Source organism: Periophthalmus magnuspinnatus, chromosome 21 (assembly GCF_009829125.3).
Source record: "Periophthalmus magnuspinnatus isolate fPerMag1 chromosome 21, fPerMag1.2.pri, whole genome shotgun sequence".
NCBI lineage: Eukaryota > Metazoa > Chordata > Actinopteri > Gobiiformes > Gobiidae > Periophthalmus > Periophthalmus magnuspinnatus.
Window position 1 is genome coordinate 27,182,121 of NC_047146.1, and position 23,145 is coordinate 27,205,265.

Genomic DNA, 23,145 nt, shown 5'->3' on the forward strand with positions numbered 1-23,145 from the left:
TAAACTGACCTCTCCTTCTCTCCAGTTCTCCTGGTTACCTGAGGCGCACTCGGCCTTCAACCGGCTTAAGAAAATGTTTACGTCCGCCCCCATCCTTCACCAGCCCGACCCTGTGCGCCAATTCGTGGTGGAGGTGGACGCGTCCGGACACGGGAGTGGGGGCCGTGCTATCCCAAAGATTTGACCCCCCATAACCGCCTCTGCCCCTGCGCCTTCTTTTCACGTCGGTTGTCCCCGGCCGAGGCCAACTACGATGTGGGGGGACCGGGAACTCCTTGCCGTGAAGCTCGGCCCTGGAGGAGTGGCACCACTGGCTAGAGAGGGCGGAACAACCGTTTGTGGTGTGGACGGACCACAAAAATTTGGAATATATACAGTCCGCCAAAACGGCTCAACTGACGTCAGGCACGCTGGGTCAGTTTTTCAGCCGTTTCAACTTCATTCTCACCTACCGTCCCGGATCACGGAATGTCAAGCCTGACGCCCTTTCCCGCCAGTTCACCCTGGAGGACGGCCCCTCCCCGACCGAAACCATCATCCCTCCTTCCTGTGTGGTGGCGGCGGTGCATTGGGAGATCGAGGACACGGTCAGGGAGGCCCAGGCCCGCGATTCCAGACCCAGGTAACGGCCCACCTGGTAAACATTTTGTCCCTGACTCTGTCCGTTCCCAAGTGCTTGAGTGGGTCCATAAATCCAAGTTTGCCTGCCATCCCGGTATGAGTCGTACTCTCTCCCTGCCGAAGCGACACTTCTGGTGGCCCACTATGGACACAGACACCCGGGCCTACGTGTTGGCCTGCCAGGTATGTATGGCTAAATCCTCCCACTCACCGCCCTTCTGGGCTCTTATCTCCCCTCGCTGTCCCTAGGCGGCCTTGGTACCACATAGCGGTGGACTTCGTGACCGGACTCCCGCCTTCTCAGGGAAACACGGTAATCCTTACCGTGGTGGACCGCTTCTCCAAGGCCGCCCACTTTATTGCCCTGCCTAAACTCTCGACGGCCAAGGAGACTGCTGACCAGCTCACCGCTCAGGTTTTCCGTCTTCACGGCATCCCAGTGGACATCGTGTCTGATAGGGGGACCCAGTTCACGTCCCAAGTGTGGCGTGCCTTTTGCGAGGGGTTGCCTGCATTTTCTGTCTCCCTGTGTGCTCTCCCCCTCCCCTACCTGTCTGAATCCGGAGCTGGGCGGAGTTCCTACTCCTCCCGTGCGCACCTGGAGCGCATTAGCGCAATCATCACCACCTGCTGTCGAGTATATGAGGGCTTGGCAGAAGACACTCGGAGCCAGACCGTCCGTGTGTAAAAGTGAATGTTCCAGCTCAAGTTTGTATCCTGTTACCTGCCTACTCGTGTCTTACCGGATTTTGCTGTTTCCCAGATTCCTGCTCCCTCGCTCGCTCCTGCTCCTGACCCTGCGCTCCAGCTCCAGTACAGTCCACCCCTCGTCTTCGCCTCCTGTCCTGTCTTGGCCTCCGGCCTGCTTCGCGTCTCCTGCCCTGGCTCTCGCTCTCTGGATTACTCCTCCCGGCCCATCCTGGTCCCGTCTCTGGTCCTGTCTTGCTCCGGCTCCTGGCTGTCTCCGTGTCTGCTCTGGACTACCCCCGCTTGGCTTGCTCCGTTCCCGTGCCCAATCCTGTCCTCGTCTGGTCCTGGTTTTCCCCATTCCTGCTCACCACTCCGCACGCCTGGTTTGCCTCCCGTGTGTTTAATGAAGTATTGACTCTTATTATTCCACAAACTGTTAATAAACACTGTAAAATTGCCTCGAGTCTGCATTCCTTGGTCCATGAACAGGTATAGGAACTTGCCTAAATAAAGCTCCACTGTGTAAATCTGCTGTTTTTAGCTTCTCTGACTACTATCACTCCATACATCACATTCATAAAGGTAAGGTGGATGAAGTTCAAGGACACATTAGGGTGCATGGTTTTAGCTCGAGCCCAAGTATGAGATTATCACCACTTAATTCACCGATCTATCTAATCAATAGACAACTTGTAATATAATATAATACATTTCAAGATTTAGATGTGCGATGGAATTTTTCTGGTTTGGGCTTGTCTCAAAAACACTGAACTTCTGATCTTGCATTTATTCAATTACAATGTTTATTGTAAAAATAATCAAATTTAAAAGCCCTGAAAGTATTCTCACATATCTCCAGAGATCTAACTAGCTTGGCCTAGTGGCTTTACCTGTTGTCTTCATGGACATATATATGTTTAATACCATGCTGTGGAACATTCCAGGCAAAACAATGGCACCTCCGTGGAAAGAAGCATGGACCCTCCACTGTTTGTACTGTATACACTGTAAAATTTTGTACATCATTATTTTTTATATTTCTATGGACTGTAGGAAACATAATGTATTGGAAAGTGTATTGTATGTGACTAATATTAATGATGAGCTATGTTAGTCCATCCATCCATCCATCCATCCATTTTCTTCCGCTTATCCGGGGCTGGGTCGCGGGGGCAGCAGTCTAAGCAGGGACTCCCAGACTTCCCTCACCCCGGACACGTCCTCCAGCTCCTCCGGTGGGACCCCAAGGCGTTCCCAGGCCAGCCGAGAGACATAGTCCCTCCAGCGTGTCCTGGGTCTTCCCCGGGGCCTCCTCCCGGTGGGACATGCCCAGAACACCTCCCTAGGGAGGCGTCCAGGAGGCATCCTGAGCAGATGCCCGAGCCACCTCAGCTGGTTCCTCTCAACGTGTAGGAGCAGCGGCTCTACTCCGAGCTCCTCCCGTGTGACCGAGCTCCTCACCCTATCCCTAAGGGGATAGGGTGAGGCCACTCTGCGGAGGAAGCCCATTTCAGCCGCTTGTATCCGCGATCTTGTCCTTTCGGTCATTACCCAGAGCTCATGACCATAGGTGAGGGTAGGAACGTAGATTGACCGGTAAATCAAGAGCTTCGCCTTCCGGTTCAGCTCCTTCTTTACCACAACGGACCGATACAGCGACCGCATCACTGCAGACGCTGCACCGATCCGCCTGTCAATCTCCCGCTCCATCCTTCCCTCACTCGTGAACAAGACCCCGAGATACTTGAAACTCCTCCACTTGGGGCAGAGACTCACCACCCACCCGGAGAGAGCAAACCACCTTTTTCCGGTCGAGAACCATGGCCTCGGATTTGGAGGAGCTGATTCTCAATCCCAGCCGCTTCACACTCGGCTGCAAACCGCCCCAGTGCCTGCTGCAGGTCCTGGCTCGAAGAAGCCATCAGGACAACATCATCTGCAAACAGCAGAGATGAAATCCTGTGGTTCCCAAACCAGGCCCCCTCCGGCCCCTGGCTGTGCCTAGAAATTCTGTCCATAAATATAATGAACAGAACCGGTGACAAAGGGCAGCCCTGGCGGAGTCCAACATGCACTGGGAACAGGTCTGACTTACTGCCGGCAACGCGAACACAGCTCCTGCTCCGGTCATACAGGGACCGGACAGCCCTTAGCAAAGAGCCCCGGACCCCATACTCCCAGAGCACCCCCCAAAGGACACCACGAGGGACACGGTCGAATGCCTTCTCCAGATCCACAAAACACATGTGGACTGGTTGGGCATACTCCCATGATCCCTCGAGGACCCGATGGAGAGTATAGAGCTGGTCCAGTGTTCCACGACCAGGACGAAAACCACACTGCTATGTTAGTCTTGTAATGTAAATGGTAAATGGTCACATTTTTATATAGCACTTTTCAACCTTCAAGTCACTCAAAGAGTTTTAGATCAAGGAACCACTCACACACACATTCATTTGCAGCAGTGTACAAAGATACTGGGGGCGAGGTGGGACACAACAACAACATTCATCTATGGAAGCTGGAATCGTACCGCCAACCTGTGGGTCAGTGGATCTGACCACTCTATTTGAACTGCTAACCTTGAAATCAGTGTAATGTAATGAGTATTTTAGTGTACCTGCCCAAGGACTGTAGATGGAAAGTAGCAGTAGCTAAATCTGGTACAGACCATCTTTTCTTTTGTAAGATTAATGAATTTGTACATGCTCTCTGACAAATCCAGAAAAAAACTAAAGCAGAAAAGTTATACAGAGCATCTTTAGTATATATAGGTAGCTGTATTCATGTAAGCCTCTTTATCCTAACATCAGGCAATGTTTAGGTTCACTCTGTCCACCATTACTTCCAATTGGCACAGCAAAGACAAATGTTAACAATTAAGCAATGGAAAAGCAGGCCACAGCGGGACAAACTGTAAAAAGATGGCGAAAGGTTATGTTTTAAGTGTTTTATTTTGGACATAACAGAGTGGCACTGACTTTGAGAGAGGAGCTCGTTTTGAACAGCACATCTGGAGAGCAGGTGTTCCATCCAGCTGTAGGAGAGAACATAGGCACCGGCAGTGAAAGGGAAGTGCGCCCCGTTTAGGTCAGAAAAGAGAATTACGTAGAAGAGATGAGGGGGTTGTGATCAAAGGCATGTCTGGGCAAACACACTAATAACAGATCAGTCACAGTCAAAAGAGTGAAATGAGATGTAGTTACAAAAATTGAAGGATTTGTATTTGGAATTGTTTAAAATTTGTGTTAAGGAAAATTCACGGCAGGACAAGAGATGATAACAGAGTATACATTTTTCAGACCAAAATTTCACAGTGGTAACAATGGGAGACAATTTCTCCTTTTTACTTCACAGCTAGATAGACAGGATATGTTCAGAATTACAGACTTGTGTATATTATTTATTTGTTTTTTTCCAAGTTTGTTACATTTTCATTTATTAATTTTTTTAAGGAATCTAGCGTGAATGTATCAGTTTTATCAATGTATCAGTTAACAATGAAATATAAATATCTCTGTATAAAAAATACAGAGAGCCATATGAACTCGAAACGCAGTTTGTCCCTGGTTTAATGCTCAAAATGTATGGGGCTTTCTTTTGTTAACAAGGCCTAAAATTGACAAAAATGTAAAGTATATTTAGTGGCATTGAAAAGTATCAAATTTAAGATCTTTGCCTTTTCCAAATGTACTTTTTCCAAAATGGATTCATAAAATCCACATTCAGAAAAAGTTTCAAGGAAGATAATAGAAATCATTTTTTTCAAGGTTATAAATCCCCAGAATAAGTACACCGTATTAACATATACATTGATTTTATAATAATATTCATCTGTATTATAATTTTGACTTGACATTTTTGATTCACGCCCCAGTGATAATCCGTTAAAGACATTTTATCAGTAATTACATTTAATCCACTTCACAATGGCCTGAAATGTATTAACATTTTACTCTTCATAAAATTCAGGTGCCAAGTGGGTATGAATGCGTCTGCTTTTGAATCGTTGCACAGACTGTACTTGTACCTCAAATGTCTTAGATATTTGTCTTTGCACATTCCAGGACTTCCCGAATCGCGTATAATAAGCTTAAGTTTGACGTGCCCCATAGATGAACCTGAGAATAGGTACCTGATCCTGACATGGCTGCCATTCAAAATGAACGGTCAGATGAACCACAAGTGTTGCCCTTAGAGGATCTACTTTCCCGCATGTTTTTGGTTAATTGGATTGTGTCTTATCTTGTATAACTCACAACGTCTCAACTTCGAGATTTGCAAAGGTAAATCTGTTTCATATGACTGTGCAAAGATTAGAAGTAATAGTGTCAGGGTAAAAATGCTAGTCTGCGATCCAGAATTGTGCTGTCTGTATATGCTATAAGGCTGTCAGTCTGGTCAGCACTCACTCCCCTGTGTCTCAGGCCAAACTCAAAATCACGCCCTCTGAAATTGTGGAGACAGATCCATGTAAAAATTTGGAAAATTTTGTCAAAGTGTGTCGTTCTGGCTGGACAGGTAAGTGATGTATAGGAATCCAACAAGACTGTAATCGCCCGGATAGCAACCTTAGCGGTTCAGCGAGGAACAGAGCAAAGCTGAGACAGTTTGTCCAGTGCAAACCCAAGCGTATTTATTAAACACAAATATATTTACAAAAAACAAGAAAACATTTGAAAGAATCAGCATGGCAGTATACATACAGCACCCTCTCCTTGTTAGCACCCAGTGGTCTGCCCCGGAACCTTCTTAAGGTGCTTTGGCTCCCCGGGGACTCATTTGGCCAAAATACCTAAGACAGACAACATGGGTAAGTTAAAATTCGCACAATTAATTTATAATCAATTAATTGATACAACATTTATCAATAAAACATTTTAAACGTTTGTGTATGTCCTTTCTTTCTGCTAGCCTCAAAGATAGGCCCATGTAATGGACTAGCTACATTACAAAGACCAAAGACTATTTGTGTCTCTGGTTGGCTAATATGCCTGTCAATCTTTTTAACTTTGAAAGCAACTTGTCAACACATTAAAACAACCGCAGTGTTGCATCCCAAAAGGTTTGGTGCTTTTCTACGTGGAGTTTGCACATTCTCCCTGTGCCTGACTGCTCAAAAATACCTGACTTACAATGGAATATTTCATACAAAACTCCATGTAAACAAGTAGGTGGGGGGCCTTCCAGAAAAGTTAGCACATCTTAATTATGGATTAAATTCAGATTTCAGTGTATATTCGTAATTTATTAAAACTCAAGTTTGACAACAGTATTTTGCATGATGATTCCCCTATAGTCCACTATCTGATGTCATCGCTGTCAGCTCCTCTTTTGTCTCAGAGAAAACCAATACGAGCTGATGGGAGACTGTTGCCAAGTTATATAAGGTGAAAGGTCACATCATGTTTCTCTTCACAGTGTCCATGTTTCAGAGACCAGAGAAAGTACTGCTCACTACTCCATACTGCGAGTGTGCTTGTTTTGATTCAAATATTGGACCTGGTTTTGTTTTGCTCCTGCCTTTACTTTCCCTCTCACGCAAAATTATGTCTATCGCCTTATCTCCGTATTTACTCAACTACAGCCAATATACAAATTTAAAACCAGAATACAAAACATATTAAAGCAATAGTAAGCTATGTTTTAGTTCCTTTAGATATATAGCATGGTGTACCAAGCACTCATACTTCATGCATACACTCATGCTCTTCCCATGTTCGAGTGGGTACCGTGGTACAGAAAAGTGGGTGGGAATAGGGGGGTAGGTGAAAACAGAAAACTGAGCACTGAATGCAGGATAATGAGGATTACCAAAACATGCATAAATTAATATGAAGATGAAAAAGTTCGGACACGTCAGGCTACTTATCCATTTAGGTTGGCCCTATCCCTCAACCTGCTCAGATTCTAGTTAAACAGTTACTTAAGATCTGACAGATAAACTGACCCATCACACCCTATTATCCACACACGCAAGGTCATGTTTATTTTTGGTCAAACCCTGAACATGGAGGTCATGGGAAGCTGCAGTTCTTGGATCAAAACTCCACTCATCGTTTTTCTTCTTCTGGAGGATGTTTGTGAAATGGACAACTACTATGACCACATGAAGCCCTCTCACTGCAGTGCACCAGGGGCCAAGGACAGAGGCATACCCACTGTGTTAGCACGAGCAGAGCAACTGTCTTTCAATGGGAATACGAGATCTGATTACAGTTTGAAAGAGCAATAGCATTAAAGACATCTCTTGGTTTATTGTTCAAGGATTTTGCAAATATTCAGCACAATATGAGCAAAAATTATCTTATTTATGATCTATTTATGATGCACAACGTAACTTTTCTGTAACATTCTTACTTTTCTGGTTCTGAGGCCTGTGCATATACTGAAAATGAAAAAAAGAAAATTAAATTTTTTAGACAACCTAGGTTTAGTTGTGATTACATTTCCAATTTAATCCAGTGCAGGCCACATACCCTACCTTTAAAGTGCACTATGTAACTGTTCTAGTGGATGCCATACTCTACAGACCTACCGCTACCTACTCAAAGATGCCCTGCACCATATTTTGCTACAAGCTACTTTCCATCTGGGCAGGTACAGAAGACATTAATTAAAAGACACTATTTACATAATTATAATATTATTATAATATATATATATATATATATATATATATATATATATATATATATATATATATATATATATATATATATATATATATATATATATATATATATATATATTATATATATATATATACTATATATATATATATATATATATATATATATATATAAAATAATTATTTGGTATTATTACCAAACTTGTTGAGAACAATTAATACAAAATTGTTAAGTATTTTTTGAAGATGGACTAAATTACAAAAGTGACAATTTGACAATAAATGAGTAATCCCTGAAGGATTCTTGTAAATGATCGACTATCTCGGTGGTCTTATTATGAGTGGTGTTGAGAGTAAGAGTTTTCTTGAAACCAGTATTTTATTTCTTTGATTACTACATCACTTAAATGTCATCTAATTTGGGTCTGTTGTTGTGAGTGGTTAAGTGTTAGTGTGTGTATGATCAGTATGTAAGTAAATGTAATTGATAATTTAGTTCATCAAATTAGTGCAACATACGTGCATCACATTTTGAAATGGAGCACACATGTATAACTCATTTATTGATTGTAAAACTTGATGGAGTGGCTGATGTGATGGTGAACCAAAGACACATTTACACTATGGTGGAGTATAAAGTTCATGCTAAGTTCAGTTCAGTTAGCTATATTCTCTCCCCAAAGCAGTAGCGCACAGTAGCCTCACACGTCAGATCACACAACTCCTGCTGATGTGGATCTGGTTATCCAAAGGGGCAATTGGAGGAGCTCTTTACCCCAGCTCAGGCCTCCTTCTCTGGGGCTGCTATCATCCCACATCACTCCTGCTCCTCTGATGTGGTTCTGCGGACATGACTGGACCAGAGTGATCAGATGAACTGGGACATCTGAAACCCATTTAGCCACAATTAGAGAGAGCGGGAAACACAGGGCTGTGTCCAGATGTGTATGTCTAGATACTACACCCCACAATCACTTACAGACACCAAACACTTCTGAAGATTTTAACTCAACACCTAAAAAACAAGGCAGCAAAACGTTTACAGTAGAGCTATTAGTCCCACTGGGAAATAAATGGACTTTGCAGTGGATTTTGTTAAGGTATTTTGTACATTTAAAATTTGGTTGAAGTACAGACAGTGAAGAAATGTAAACTAGTTTGTAAAACCACACTTTTTTTTTCTTTGACGTTGCCAGTCTAATGGAAAAAATAAATAAATAAATAAATTCCATAACTTGAAAAAATTAGCTGGAAAAACATAGGGTAATAACATAACACTAAGCTGAAGTAAGTTTGAAGCAATTTTGATTTTATTTTTTATCACCATGACAATTTTATTAAGCTTTATTCATATTTCTATCCTCATGTGCTTTGAAACAAAAACAACATCGAGATCTCCTAAGTTGACCACTGAAATTGTTTGCTGTTTTTCTCATTTGACCCAAACTCAAATAAGAAAAACAGCAACAGCAGAAATATCAGTTATTAGTATAAAATAACTGATATTTCTGATATAAATAACACCCCTAAAAATGTAGGGTTGTATCAAAACATATCTATTTTGTTGAACTAAACTCACTTTTATGAATATACTATGTTTACAATACCACTGACACCCAATTAAAGCCATACCACGTAACTTTTCCAGATGGAGCCCTCTGTTTTCAAGGAATAGATAAATATAGATAAGTTAAATGCAAAGACTAGGCAAGGCAATAACATCTCCTCGCAGAAAAACAGGTGACGTATCCTCAACTAGAAAAGTCTAAAAACTGCCCAAAAACGTACTAATCTGAATGGTGATCACAATATTTCAGCGTTCACATATTTGCTGCACCTGTTGTGGAGTTGGGGTGGGGGGGGTGGGGGGTGACTATGGGCGTTTCAAAGCCACATCCCGCTAATAGACACTTTGGGTTGGTCTGGTTTGTTTTTCTTGGATGAGTTTTTCGGTCCTGGTTTTGAGGACTTGGGTAATTCACACGGGAGAACTGCGCGACGTCATGTGTTTTAGATTCAAGAAGCAAATGTAGGAGGAGAAGAAAAAGTATGCAATGCTGCCCTCTGCTGTTGCTTTACATTTTAACATATTTTTACAGGTGAATTGACTTATACTATATACTATACTATAATCATCATTTATAACAAACAACCCGTTGCTACGTTTTGCTCTTGGTCCACTCCTCTTGAGCTTGTCTGGGGTCACATCTGGGGAGAAGCGATGTAAAAAAAAAACCTGTAACTTTTCGACTGGAGCATCTGCCACCCTCCCTCTTCACAAAGTAAAAGCCAAAGTTAAACCTATCCACTGGACAAAACGTTGTGGGAGTGAAGATGTTTCACTGCTCATTCAAGCCGCTTTTTCAGGTTCAGCTTCTAAAGGCTGAATGGGGTTAAGACTGAAGCTGAAGACAATAGCTGCCCCTCAGTTAGATATAAGGCAGTGTCCACCTGCAATCTGACCAAAACTGAAGAAGCAGCTTGGATGAGCAGCAAAACATCTTCACTCCTACAACATTTGATAGATTTAACTTCAGCTTTTACTATGGATCAGACCTGGATGACTGAGTGTTTCCATCTGACCTGAATGCACCCAATCCGCCTGGTTCGTTGGAATCATCTGAAAGCGAAATGGAAGCTGACTCAAATGGTATAACTAATAAAAATAAGAGAAATAAGAAAAGTGACTCAATGAATCCGATTATGAGAAGTTGTTTCTAATAGGCATGGTGACAGTGGTGAATTATGCACGTAGGAATATTCAAGGATCCACTCATCATAGGAAAGTTTGTTGGGGAAAAATTAGGCAGGGTCAAATCTGTCAAATCTTACTACCTAAACCCCAGCACCTGTAGCCAATCATTAATCAGTGCTAGTCCAGCCTCTGCAGCTCAGTCAGTGAATTCTGGAGGTTATGAGCCTGTACATATATTGAAAATGAGAAAAAAGAAACAAAAAATAAATAAATAAAATAGGTAACCTAGATTCATTTGTGATTATAGTTGAATTTTTAATCCAGTGCAGGCCACAAACCCTAACTTTAAAGGTGCACTATGTAACTTTTCTGATGGGAGCCATACTGTGGAACTCTAGAGACAAAGACAACATTTCCATGGACCCGTAAACACGTACATCATCGCCACCACCTATCAGAAAGATTAATTAGTGTGCCTTTAATTGTTAGGAGCAAATATGATTAAAATTACTTTCATGATGTATTGATAATTTGCTGTTAACTTGGAAATGATAAAATTCTAAAGCAATTTTCTGTGAGTAATGAACCAATTGTACCATCTTTCCCCAAGGTAGGTCACAAAAATATGTGTGTCCAATGTGTACCAATTGATGGAAAGCCGAGAGGTAAACGTGTAGTCAGTGGTGTTTCTTTTGATATTGATGTGAAATATTGCATTTTTTGACATTCCTGCGGTGTGTGGTGCTAGAGATTGTCTAGGTTTGTTTGGGAGAGCAGCGAAAGCGTAGGAGATCTGTGCAGTGAGCTGGAGCACATCAGACTGGAGCTTGTGAGTGCCCAAGACAAAAAATAGAAAATGAGTTAAACCAGGTGAGGTTAGGAAAATGGGTGTCCAACTCTGTTAACGTTGTAAAAAGACAGGGTGAAGCTAAACCAAAGCAAATTGATGTTGAAAGAGTAGGCCTACAGGGTGATTTCAGATTTATATTGGTTGAGAAAAAAAACTTATTGGAGCATTTTGACACTTTCAAGATCATTGCAAAAGTTTTACTACACTGACATCGCAAGGTGGAGCTACATGTCAGATCTCCAGAGTATAAGAATTCATGTTTCAAAGCCATTTTAGCTATAAAACACCTGTAACTAAATGCATGCCAGGTAGATAGCAGACAAAACAATCACCTCTCCATGGAGACAAGCACATTGTTGACCCTCTAGAAAAGTTATATAGTGCACCTTTAATTTATTTACATTTGAGATATTGCAACTTTTCTTCTGTTGTATGGTTTCAATTATTTGAATATCTACTTAAGATTTCAATGGCCAAAGAATAAAATATCACTAAAGATCTGTTACCAATAATGGAACAACACCAACCCAAGTTTACCAGTGTTAAGTCCCCACATTTCTCTCTCTCTTTTTTCCCCCTCTTTCTCTCTCTGTCTCCACCCTCCCTCTTTGCTTATGTAGCACCTATAGAACATCAAAGCTTATGTGTTTTATTCCTATGGCATAGGAATCTCCATTGAATAAACAATTATCTGGTTTAGTCCCATTGAGTTGAACCTGCGTGTAAGCTCCACTGCTCTGCTCTGGGAGAGTTTGGGTGTGAAGAATGAGATAATCTTTAATCTGCGTTACACTAAATTAAGATATATGATAAACTATTTCTAACTCCTTTTTTACTGTTAAATATCAGATAAGATAAAATTATGATGGTTGGGGATTGTGTTTATTGGATTGGATTGCTTCAATATGTTCCCACATATATGTGGGTCAGTTTGTTTTATATATTATGTAATGGGACCAAAATATGATAAATACAGAAATACAATTGGTCTGTTGAGAGATTTAAATTTGTTCTGAAATTCTATCCTACAGGGTTTTTGTCTTTTTCATATGTGTACCACTGTAAAAATCTGCCATGTATTATATTAAAATGAAAATATATTCAATTTGTGGATTTTTAAAATTTATTTTATTTTATTATTATGAAAAATGCTGCTTACCGAATATTGCTACCTATCAAATTAGTGGTTGTTAACACCACTTAGTGGTTGGTTTACCACTGTAAAGACAAGTGGTGTTACCAACCACTAATCTGAGGGTTCAGAAATGGTGAATTTATGTGTAGGAGGAGGCTGGGGTTAGAGCTGCAGATGGATGGAGTCAAGTTAAATATGATTAGGGGTTGACCAAAAACCAGAGGAGGGAGATTGTAGGGAGATTGTAACTTTTTAATAAAATAGTAATTTTTTTATCCATCCATCCATTTTCTTCAGCTTATCCGGGGCCTGGTCTCTGGTCAGCAGTCTAAGGAGGGACTCCCAGACTTCCCCCACCCCAGACACATCCTCCAGCTCCTCCAGTGGGACCCCAAGGTGCTACCAGGCTAGCCGAGAGATATAGTCCCTCCAGTGTGTCCTGGGTCTTCTCAGGACACACTGGCCTCTTCCTGGTGGGACATGCCCGGAACACCTCCCTAGGGAGACGTCCAGGAGGCATCCAGAACAGATGCCAGAGCCACCTCAGCTGGCTCCTCTCGACATGTAGGAGCAGCGGCTGTACTCCAAGCTCCTCCCATGTGACCAAGCTCTTCACTGTATCTCTAAGGGTGTGCCCAGCCACCCTTGAAGGAAACTAATTTCAGCCGCTTGTACCCGTGATTTTTCATCCCGGTCGTGGAACACTTGTACATTTTTTAATTAAGTATTTTTCAGACATCATCTTTTTACTAGTTGAATAATATTGTTTTACAGTGTCTGTGTAATCTCTCAGTGATCCAGGTCTGGTCCATAGTAAAAGCTGAAAGTAAACTCTCCCCACTGCGAGGAAGTCTGACAAAAAGTTTAAGTATTCAGTTATTTTTAACATGTTACAAACAATACTTTTCACTCTCACTTGAATGACCCCTATTACTACTACTTAAGTAATATTTGAAAGTAACATTGAGTGACTTGAGTACAGCTTTTGGCTCTACCCATCTCTGAAAAGACATCTTTAATATGGACTCTGTTCTTAAAATTTTTAACAGCTCTAGGCTAGTCTTTTCCACCTAATTAAAAACATGAAAGCATTTCCGCAGTTTATCCCTGTTCAGTGTTCAAAAGGAGCAGGTTTAACATGAGAGGAGACACCGGTGCGAGTGCATCCCAGTCTTTGATCAGCTCCTGTTTGATCAGATTGGTTTGGTATTAGCTTTGTTTGATATAGCAGTCTCATCTTTTGTCTCACATTTCAATAGGAGGAAGTAGCAGGTGTAGGGGGTCCCTGTCTCTGTTACACAACATAACCTTTTACATCACATTTTATATGTTGTATGGTACACACACAATTTGTATTTTGTTACATTTTTACACATGTTTCTCATATCTATTATTATTATTATTATTATTAAAGTACACTAGGGCTATATTCTTTTGGTTTAGATTATAGGGATTTATATGGGACAACATCAGAAAGAAGAATGTATGGAATGAATTGGTTAAAAATTTGGTTGTGAATTATGAGTTTAATCTGTTTTAGTATAAATACTAAGTGAATTATTGTGCATGAATTCCCATGCAGTTGTAGTCTTGTGAGACTTTGAGTTTAGATCATAGACTGTACTTATAAATGGACAAGTGAACTTTCTAGCCACCACATTCCAAATAGGAAATGATTAGGGGCGTGCTTCCAGCTTCACTGACTCTGGCTCTAATTCACTTTACATTAGAAAATTGTCACTCCTCTCTGCAACTACAGCTGTCAGGCTCGTCATTTTGTTCTGTTTGTATTAACCCACCTCTACATAATCCTGGTATTTTTATTTTGATCTTGTGTCTGCAACTCAAGATATGTACATTAATAACAGACAAATCAGGCACCTTCTGTCCCTAAGGTCCCTCCCGCTAGCATTTGCAGGTTTGATTGACAGCGTTGCTAAGCACCCACTCCCTGCTAGACCGGCAGTCTGGGCAGGAAGGGGTATTACCTTCAACAGTTTTGCTCTAGATTGGCTCTTCAGTTGCTATGATACTCGTGGTCAGAATTCCAAATATGGAACCCAGCTCCAAATTCGCACTCATAACTGATAGCCTCGATGAGCTTAATTTGACTGATGCTATGGGTGATGTCACACTCACTTTGTTCACTTCTTTATACAGCCTGTGGTTCAGATACATAGAGATACGTAATAGTTTTGAGAAAGTTTTCCATGTCCCCTTTTTAGTTGACTAATTGATTGACTGAACATGACTTTATTTTGCTACAGCCCTGGAATATTCAATGAATCTACTATAAGTCAATTCAAATATTTTGGTGACGAACAGCTTTATAATATTACTAAACTGCATTTTATGATTCTGCAAAACTTATTCAGCATTTTCATTTTCATTTATGGAATAGTGTTTGTTCTGATGCTTGTGCCATTTTCAGCTCCTCAGGTCTTGCAGCCGGTGTTTTTGTCCCAACCTCCCCTGTATTTCTTTCTGATTTCAGTTCCCTTCTCTCTCTCTCTCTCTCTCTCTCTCTCTCTCTCTCTCTCTCTCTCTCTCTCTCTCGCTCTCTCGCTCTCTCTCTCTCACTCTCTCTCTCTCCATCCCAGTGGCTCTGCTAGACATCTTAGATAAGAACAGGAACTCGATCCTTTCAATCCTGGATCTTTTGTTCACCCTAGAGACTCACACATGCTACTTTTACGGGGATAGAAAGTTATGAGTTCAAAACTTTTCTGGTTGAGGCCCTTGTTTGTTTTTGGTTTACATTGAATGTTACACAATATGTTATTAAACTTATCCATAGCCCAAAAAACCTAACTTGTAATTTGGGTTAGAGGTGTCACCTTTTCTTGTTAGAAGTTTACTCAGGGCACTCCAAATGTTCATTTATACAGGGGGACACCTAATAAGAGCACTTAGACTCTCTTTTAAAATACAGAAAAATACAAACAAAAACACAAATGAGTACATAGGTCCATTTAAAACATAAAAAAAAAAAAAAAAAAAAAAAACTGGTGCAGGTGTGATTATAAAAGTTCGTTACCAGATTATTAAATTCCGTTTGTGGTACCAAAGTATCCAATTTCACCTGTCCTTGAAATATATTCAATTTTTCCCATCTCAGTTTTGGTGCAGCTAGTCCTTAGACCTTATACAATCATGTGACACTGTATTAAATATTCTCATATCAAAGTTCAACAAACAAGTGAGATATTCAGGCAGTACAATAATTTTATATACAGAGTTGTCCTCTTCTGTTCTCTTCTGACAGATAGTGGTCGCCAACCTACTTTTTCATAGAGATATTATAGAATTACATGAAATAACTGTGTGAATCTGTTAATTCAAACTGGATTTTTTTCAAGGCTCTCAAGGCACATTGGTTGAAAAAAATCAGTGAATTATAGTGCTCTTGTTATACTGTAAATGTTGCTCTCCAGGATATTTTCACCTCTCTTCTCCTGCTCCACTGTGATCCCTGCATAAGGACTCACTAAATTTAAAATTAGCCCAGGCCCTTCTGCTTCACTAAAACTCACTGTGACTGTAAGGAGACCGAAGACCCCTGCTGATGAAAAATCTTAATGACAACAGCTGACAATCGCGCAATACAAGGGACTCCACAGGACAGCACCCTCAAGTGGACATTTGGAAGTGGTATCTTACGAGTCAGGAACCAGCTTCAATATTCACGGGACCACCTGTCCCTCTTATGGTATTCCTCCTGCACAGCCTGGTCTTAATCACGCTTATTTAGATGTCTCACTATTTAATTGGTGCCACATGAACTGTATTTTTAGTTTATTTAAGTAATATATATAATATAGTATCTAATAGTAGTATCTCGTAGTTTATTACATTATTTTTTACATATGCCACAATATAATATGTAACCACTATAAGCAATTCATACAAATGAAATAAGTCACAAAATAATAATGAAAAGTTATCTACCTTTTTTCCACTAGGGGGCAGAACTAACTCAAAAGCTAAAAGTTTATAATAGGAATCTATACATACAATATAGCCAATATAATGTTTCTTTTCACTTCAAACTAGGCCAAAGCAAGCATTTGCAGGTCTGTAATCAAAACACTGAACAGTGGCTATGTAGGGCAAGGGTGTATTATTATGCAAGCCCTTAGCATCAGTACATGCTTCTGCTCCTGTTGTACCTTGCTGTGTTCATATATGAGGTTATGCGAGCACGTGGCCACCTTAGAGTACATAGTGCACCAAACATATATATATATATATATATATATATATATATATATATATATATATATATATATATATATATATATATATATATATATATATATATATATATATATATATATATATATATATATATATATATATATATATATATATATATATATATATATATATATATAATATATATATATATATATATATATATATATATATATATATATATAACATACATATTACTCAAGTTTGCCAACCAGACAAGTCAGACAATATACAAATTGTACAGTTTTTTCTCTATATATAATACAAGAGACAATAAATGAACAGAAAACAAAACGTCAAGTAGAAACAAATGTGAAAAGCCTTGCTTTATCTCCTCTCCTCACTTCCTCTTTGGTAAACAAATAAATTTTAAGAAGTCAGGTTTCAAAACTCCTACATATTGGGCCCACTTCTGCCAAAACATGTAAAAATGCTTCCCTTTGAACTCTCAATGATGTTGTAAGTCGCTCTTATACAAACATTTGATAAACAGTATGTAAAATTCTTCAGTCACTAGTGCATCTTTTTGAAGCCATTTTCTTGTCTGTGTTTTCTTTCTTGATTGGCTCCAAAACTGCCAGATACTATCCAGCAGACAATTTCTACATTTTGATGTCTTTTTTTAAGGTAATAAAAATAATAATAAGGTAATATTTTTCCATCTGAATTCCCTCCAAGTTGTTGAACATGTGGTTTTCCATTACATTTTGCATAACAGTTCCTATCCATATTATCCACCACTGAGCTCATTTCTTTTCCCTATTTCTCTTTCACATAAAGGGTGTTTTTGGACTTTTTCGTTAACGTTCAAAACCCTAGGCCATTTTAAACACAGTTCAAAGTTTACCATCGCTTTTCTCTGTATTGGCCCTTGACATTAAATCTGTTTCTCAGCTTTAAGCACCTAAAGAAATCTTTTTTTTTTTTTTTTTTTTTTTTTTTTATCTTAAGAGTTTGAAAATCAACAAGCAGCCCTTTATTAAGGAATATAAAATACCCAGCAAGGCCTGTCAGCGACCACTCTTAAAATCTTTGGTCATTGCAGTTGGGTAAAAAAATCTATATTCTCTCTACATATATCATTGCAAATCTTAAAAGTGGATTTTATCCAAGCATTATTTTCGTCTTAGATATGACTGTCTGCTATCAGGGCTTGTATTGGAAAGTCACTGGCTGCACCCTCTCCTATGTCCAGGAGTGGAATGTAATGAAGTACAAGTAGTAAAGTACTGTACTTAAGTAGAAATAAAATGTATTTTACTTAAGAACATTTTACAGTGGGTACTTTTTATTTTTACTTCTGTACATTTGAAGCAAGTGTCTGTACTTTCTACTTCACTGCATTTTTTTAACATGGACCTTTTGTATGATGTGAGGGGTTATGTTTACCATGTTCATGGTAACATTCTGACTAAAGTTTTTTTAGTTCAAGCTTTGGAAAGAGCAAATAAAAATTCAAAATTGATTACTGTTGACCAAAATATGTCTAATGTGTTAATCAATATCACTACACTACACACTACACACTACAAACTTTTTACTTTTTACATTTAAAGTACATTTTAAAGTAGAATTGAGCTGAATTTTTTCATGTGATACTTTTACTTTTCTGTTGTTGTTTTTTTGCTAACCATATATAACCAATTTATCCCACTCAAAAAGTTGTTGCTTGAAAAAGATAGCACAAAACAAGGGAACATGCTGATTTTTATAGATTCAGTTATAATGATTAAGCCAAGAGTTGGTATGAGACTCCATCAAGACAGGTGTGATTTGATTTTAGAGATGACTGGTCCATAAAAAAGAAATCAAGAGATTGTCATTGCAAAAGAGGAGGTTTGAATCTGTCAACTTGACATCTTCTCAAGAACTGCAGATGTATTGTTTCTACACAGAATCACACCAAGATATTTCATGGAATCGTGATCCCATTTAAGACTGGTGCATAATTAAATATAACAATTTTAGTTTTTTGAATATTTCATTTGTAACCTGACAATTATCCAAATTTGTCTAATATCTTGCTAGTGATCCATTTGGTTCACCTTAAGAAACCAAAATATCATCAGCAAAAAAGAACCAACTCTGAACAGCATATATCTGCATATTGTTCCCTTTAATAATATTATTTTGCCCTTTAATAACATTATTTTGCTTTATGCACTTAATGAAATAGACTTGGCTAGAGGGGACAGCTTTGTCAACATGAACATTCTAGTGTAAAAGACATTTACAGACTTCCATTTCATTTTATTTTTGTTGTTGGATTGTTGTAGATTGTCTTGATAACAGTGTTATGAAAACAGAATCAAATCAGAGTCAAATGCCTCCATTATGCATAAAGTATAACTTCTGATACGTTAATGTTTGTCAAAAATACTTTTATAATGCTTAGAAATATAAACAACACTGTCTCAGTACAATATCATTGTATTTTCCCCTTAACTTTTCAAAACAGAAACCAAGCCTTTCCTTCTACACATTTTTCACAAACTAAATAGTCCGTATTGACTCTAATATAGGCTGAAGCACATCTGTCAGCGTCACCATGTTCATTTTGGTTCGCTTGAGCCTTTGGCTTCTACACAAACCTCAATGCTGCTCTGTGATTGGCCTGCCTGGCCTCTTAACTTTACAGTGGGTGCACGCCAAGATGAATTTGATTTTGTGAACTCACAAATATCATGAGAATCCATCTTACTATGCAAGGTTAAAGTTTGGTGCCATCTGGGAAAAACGCTTGCAGTTTTGCTGGGAAGGAGTTTGGAACCGTATCCCTTGCAGTTTTAGAATCCTCTTAGCCTCTACATATGTCTATATGTCATATGTTTTGTTATAAATGGGAACTTAATACCAGTCTGTGTGGTTCAAGCAGGCTTATAATTGCTTGACCTAAAATATACTGATAAAACATTCAAGTCAAAAATCTAAAGTGGTAATTAAAACCCAAAACAAGGCAACCAAACACTACAATTTAGAAAGTATTCTTTGAGATACCACAGAGATTAAGGCAGCAACACAAACTGTTCTTTTACATGCCTTAATTTTTGTAATTCAAGTGTAAGACCAAGCCAAATCTAAAGTTAGTTTAGGTTTAGTGCTATTTGTGTCGATTTTCCATGAGGATCAGAAATCAGACAGTAAGTACTCACTGTGTATACACTGGGTCAGCTCTGGTCAAGATAATGAGATCATCCGATTAGGGATGTGAACTTTTCCTTTTCAATGGATACTTTCATTCAGACTTTAAGACAATCAACAACACTGTTTTTGGTCATTACAGGAAATAAGTACATGTGAGGAAAATAAACAGTTATCAGAATCACATATAGTTGATACTTTATTGTTTAGCCCAAAGTCTGAGTGAAATTAAATCCATACAACTTATACAAAGATGTCTGTGTAGACCCTCAGTTGCCCAGGTCTGATCCATAGCAAAAGACGAAATTCAAAACTGTCAACTGGACAAATCGTTGTAGGAGTAAAGACGTTTCACTGCTCATCCATTCTTCAGTTCTGGTCAGAATGCTGGTGGCCACTGGCTTATATCTATCTGAGGGAAGGGGCTAACCACACTACAGTAGCTGTTTACAGTTTCAACTGAGTCTACCCTATTCAGCCCTTAATGACCCTGCTATTGTTCACATTGTTCTGGGTCTGAGGATGGAGTTATAGATGGGGTAGAGATTATGTTTCAGGCCCCCATTCCTGTTTAAGGAAGGTTTCTCTTTCCTAACAAAAATAGCTTATTTAACTCCCCTATCAAACAATTTCTCTGGCTAAGATCTGAACTTCACTGTCTTTGAAGGAGTGGTTAGTGGCTGTGAGATGGAGATGCATAGCAGACTGGTGTCCAGAGGAACTCTCACACCGGTGTTGGTACATCCTCTTATGGAGTAGCTGTTTAGTTTCTCCAATATAACTCTCACTGCACTCTTCACTACACTGAGTTCAGAGGACAGGACAACAGGGTTTAGATTCCCTGTTGTCCTGTTTTTTAGCTCTCTTAGATCTATTGAAGGTCCATTTTAGATATCCACAATTCTTATCTAATTGGCAATGATCAGTCATGTTTCACATATTGTATTCTGTATCATTTGTGAGGCAGTTGTTAAGGCTATGTTATAGGCTATATGGTTGGCCATTGCTATCTGTTAGAGGGACATAAGGGATAGCCTGCTGGAATAACTCACTTGCCTGTTGAATAATGACACGAGAGCGTTTAACACAAGATCACATTATTGTATAAGTCTAAGGACTGGCCACACCAGAACTTAGATGGGGAAAAGGGGATTTTGGCTGTTTCCCTTCCCAAAAAATTGAATATATTTCAAGGACATGCAAAACTGGATACTTCAGTGCCACAAATGCAATTTAATAATCTGGTGACAAACATTTATACTCACATCAGCATTTAATGTTTTAAATGGACCTATGAACTTATTCGTTTATTTTTTATTTGTATTTTTCTGTATTTGAACAGGGTGCCCATGGCAAGAAGAGTCTGAGTTGACAACTCATGTAGGCTATTCATAGCAAAGTAAAGTAATAAAATACGACACCTACTGTATAAACTACTTCTAACTATGGTCTTTAATGTCTAAGGACACATTGATCCACATTAGCCTGTATTAACCAAATAAGGAACCGGCATCTCCAGGTCAGAAAATGAGACGTGTGTGGACAAAGCGCGGACATGCCCAAGGAGGACAACAGGGACAGGAATAGTACCGCTATACCTGAGTGGACTGCTTGAGCTACTATTGGCAGCACTGCTAAAAAACACCGCTATCGCTGATTGGCTGCCCACGCTGCCACTAACTCGTTGCCTCCGCTGGTTTGTTTAAACTGGCGGCTTACGCAGCACCACTAATCTGCGTTTAGACCTGCGAACACCGGATTTTGTCGCATCGTCTGTTTTCGTTGTTGTCCGGTGAGCTTCTGCTATTTTGACGATTCTAGCTTTGTTGGTTTGGTTCTAGTTGCAAAGGCGCGTAGCATAGCATCAATGGAGCCTACATCGTGACTAACCTCCTCCAACGCCTCACACTCTCATCAATTGTTTACCAGCGGGCACTAGCAGCCTCCGCACGCGGACCTAACTGCGCCAACATGGCACCGTTTTGTCCATATCCCCGGCCTCCAAGAAGGCATCGATCATCGACGTGGAATCAGGGGACGTTCACAAAAACGACAAAAGCCTAAAGAAGCATTCTATGTTCGTTTCTTTATCGTGGAAAAAGCTCGTGGCCAACCCGGCAAAGAAGAGCGCCAAGAAGGTGACACCGAACCCTATAGTGCCATCCAACCAGGTGGCGCATCTCAACAGCGAAAATGCCAGAAAAACGCACCAAACTGAAGAAAAGAAACCGAAAGCCCCCATCCCCGTGCCAGTGCCCACCGTCCCCGTGAACAACGAGCAAAATGGAAGACTTGGCTGTGTACAGAAGCAACCAAGCACTTTGTCTTTGCTGTCTCCAAGACGCATTGTTATTCAAGCGTCCACCGGGGAGTTACTGCGATGCTTGGCGGACTTCATATGTCGCAGATGTTATAAATTGAAGGAGCTGAACACAGGGGAGGTGATCATGTGGTTTCGCAACATTGATCGGACACTGTTACTTCAAGGCTGGCAAGATCAGGGCTTCATCACGCCAGCTAACGTGGTCTTCGTGTATCTACTGTGCGAAGACACAATTGAGGACAGCGTGGACAGCCCGGTAGTCCTACAAGGAACGTTTCAGACTTGCCTTTACCTGGCTTACTCATACATGGGCAACGAGATCTCCTACCCACTCAAACCGTTCATGAGCGAGGCCAACAAGGACGTTTTCTGGGAGACGTCGCTGCGCATAATCAACAGGATGAGTGCCAAAATGCTGCAGCTCAACGCGGACCCGCATTTTTTCACCGAGGTTTTCCAAGAACTGAAAAACCAACGAGAAACGAACGAAGCTAGCTTGGATCGCTGAGTAAAACGGACCCAGGCTGTTTTTCATCGTTTATCATAAGCCTATAAGATGTTTAAAAATCGCACATGTGGTTTTTGAATGGTGAAGGGCGTGTGTGGGCTACAAATCGAACATGTTGATGCTTATACGGACATACGCACATTACGCATGCTGCTGTATCGAAATGGCGCAAGGACCCAACCTTACAAATGCAGCTTCTTTCTACAGAAATCCCAATTTTATTCAAGTTTAGCCTACTTCTCAAAGCCTCGTCAGGAGTAACCCGAATACGCTATGTACAGAGGAGATGGAGGAGCT

The 23,145-nt window shown here is 40.1% G+C and overlaps 1 protein-coding gene across 1 annotated transcript; it reads left to right on the forward strand.

Moving 5' to 3' along the window:
* Positions 1–253: 253 nt before the first annotated feature.
* On the forward strand, positions 254–22,865 carry cdk5r2b (cyclin-dependent kinase 5, regulatory subunit 2b (p39)). Its single transcript, XM_033986514.2, has 4 exons — positions 254–334; positions 378–622; positions 871–1,102; positions 21,988–22,865. The coding sequence occupies exons 1-4, from the start codon at positions 254–256 to the stop codon at positions 22,846–22,848; spliced, it is 1,419 nt and encodes a 472-aa protein (XP_033842405.2). The 3' UTR covers positions 22,849–22,865.
* Positions 22,866–23,145: the final 280 nt, after the last annotated feature.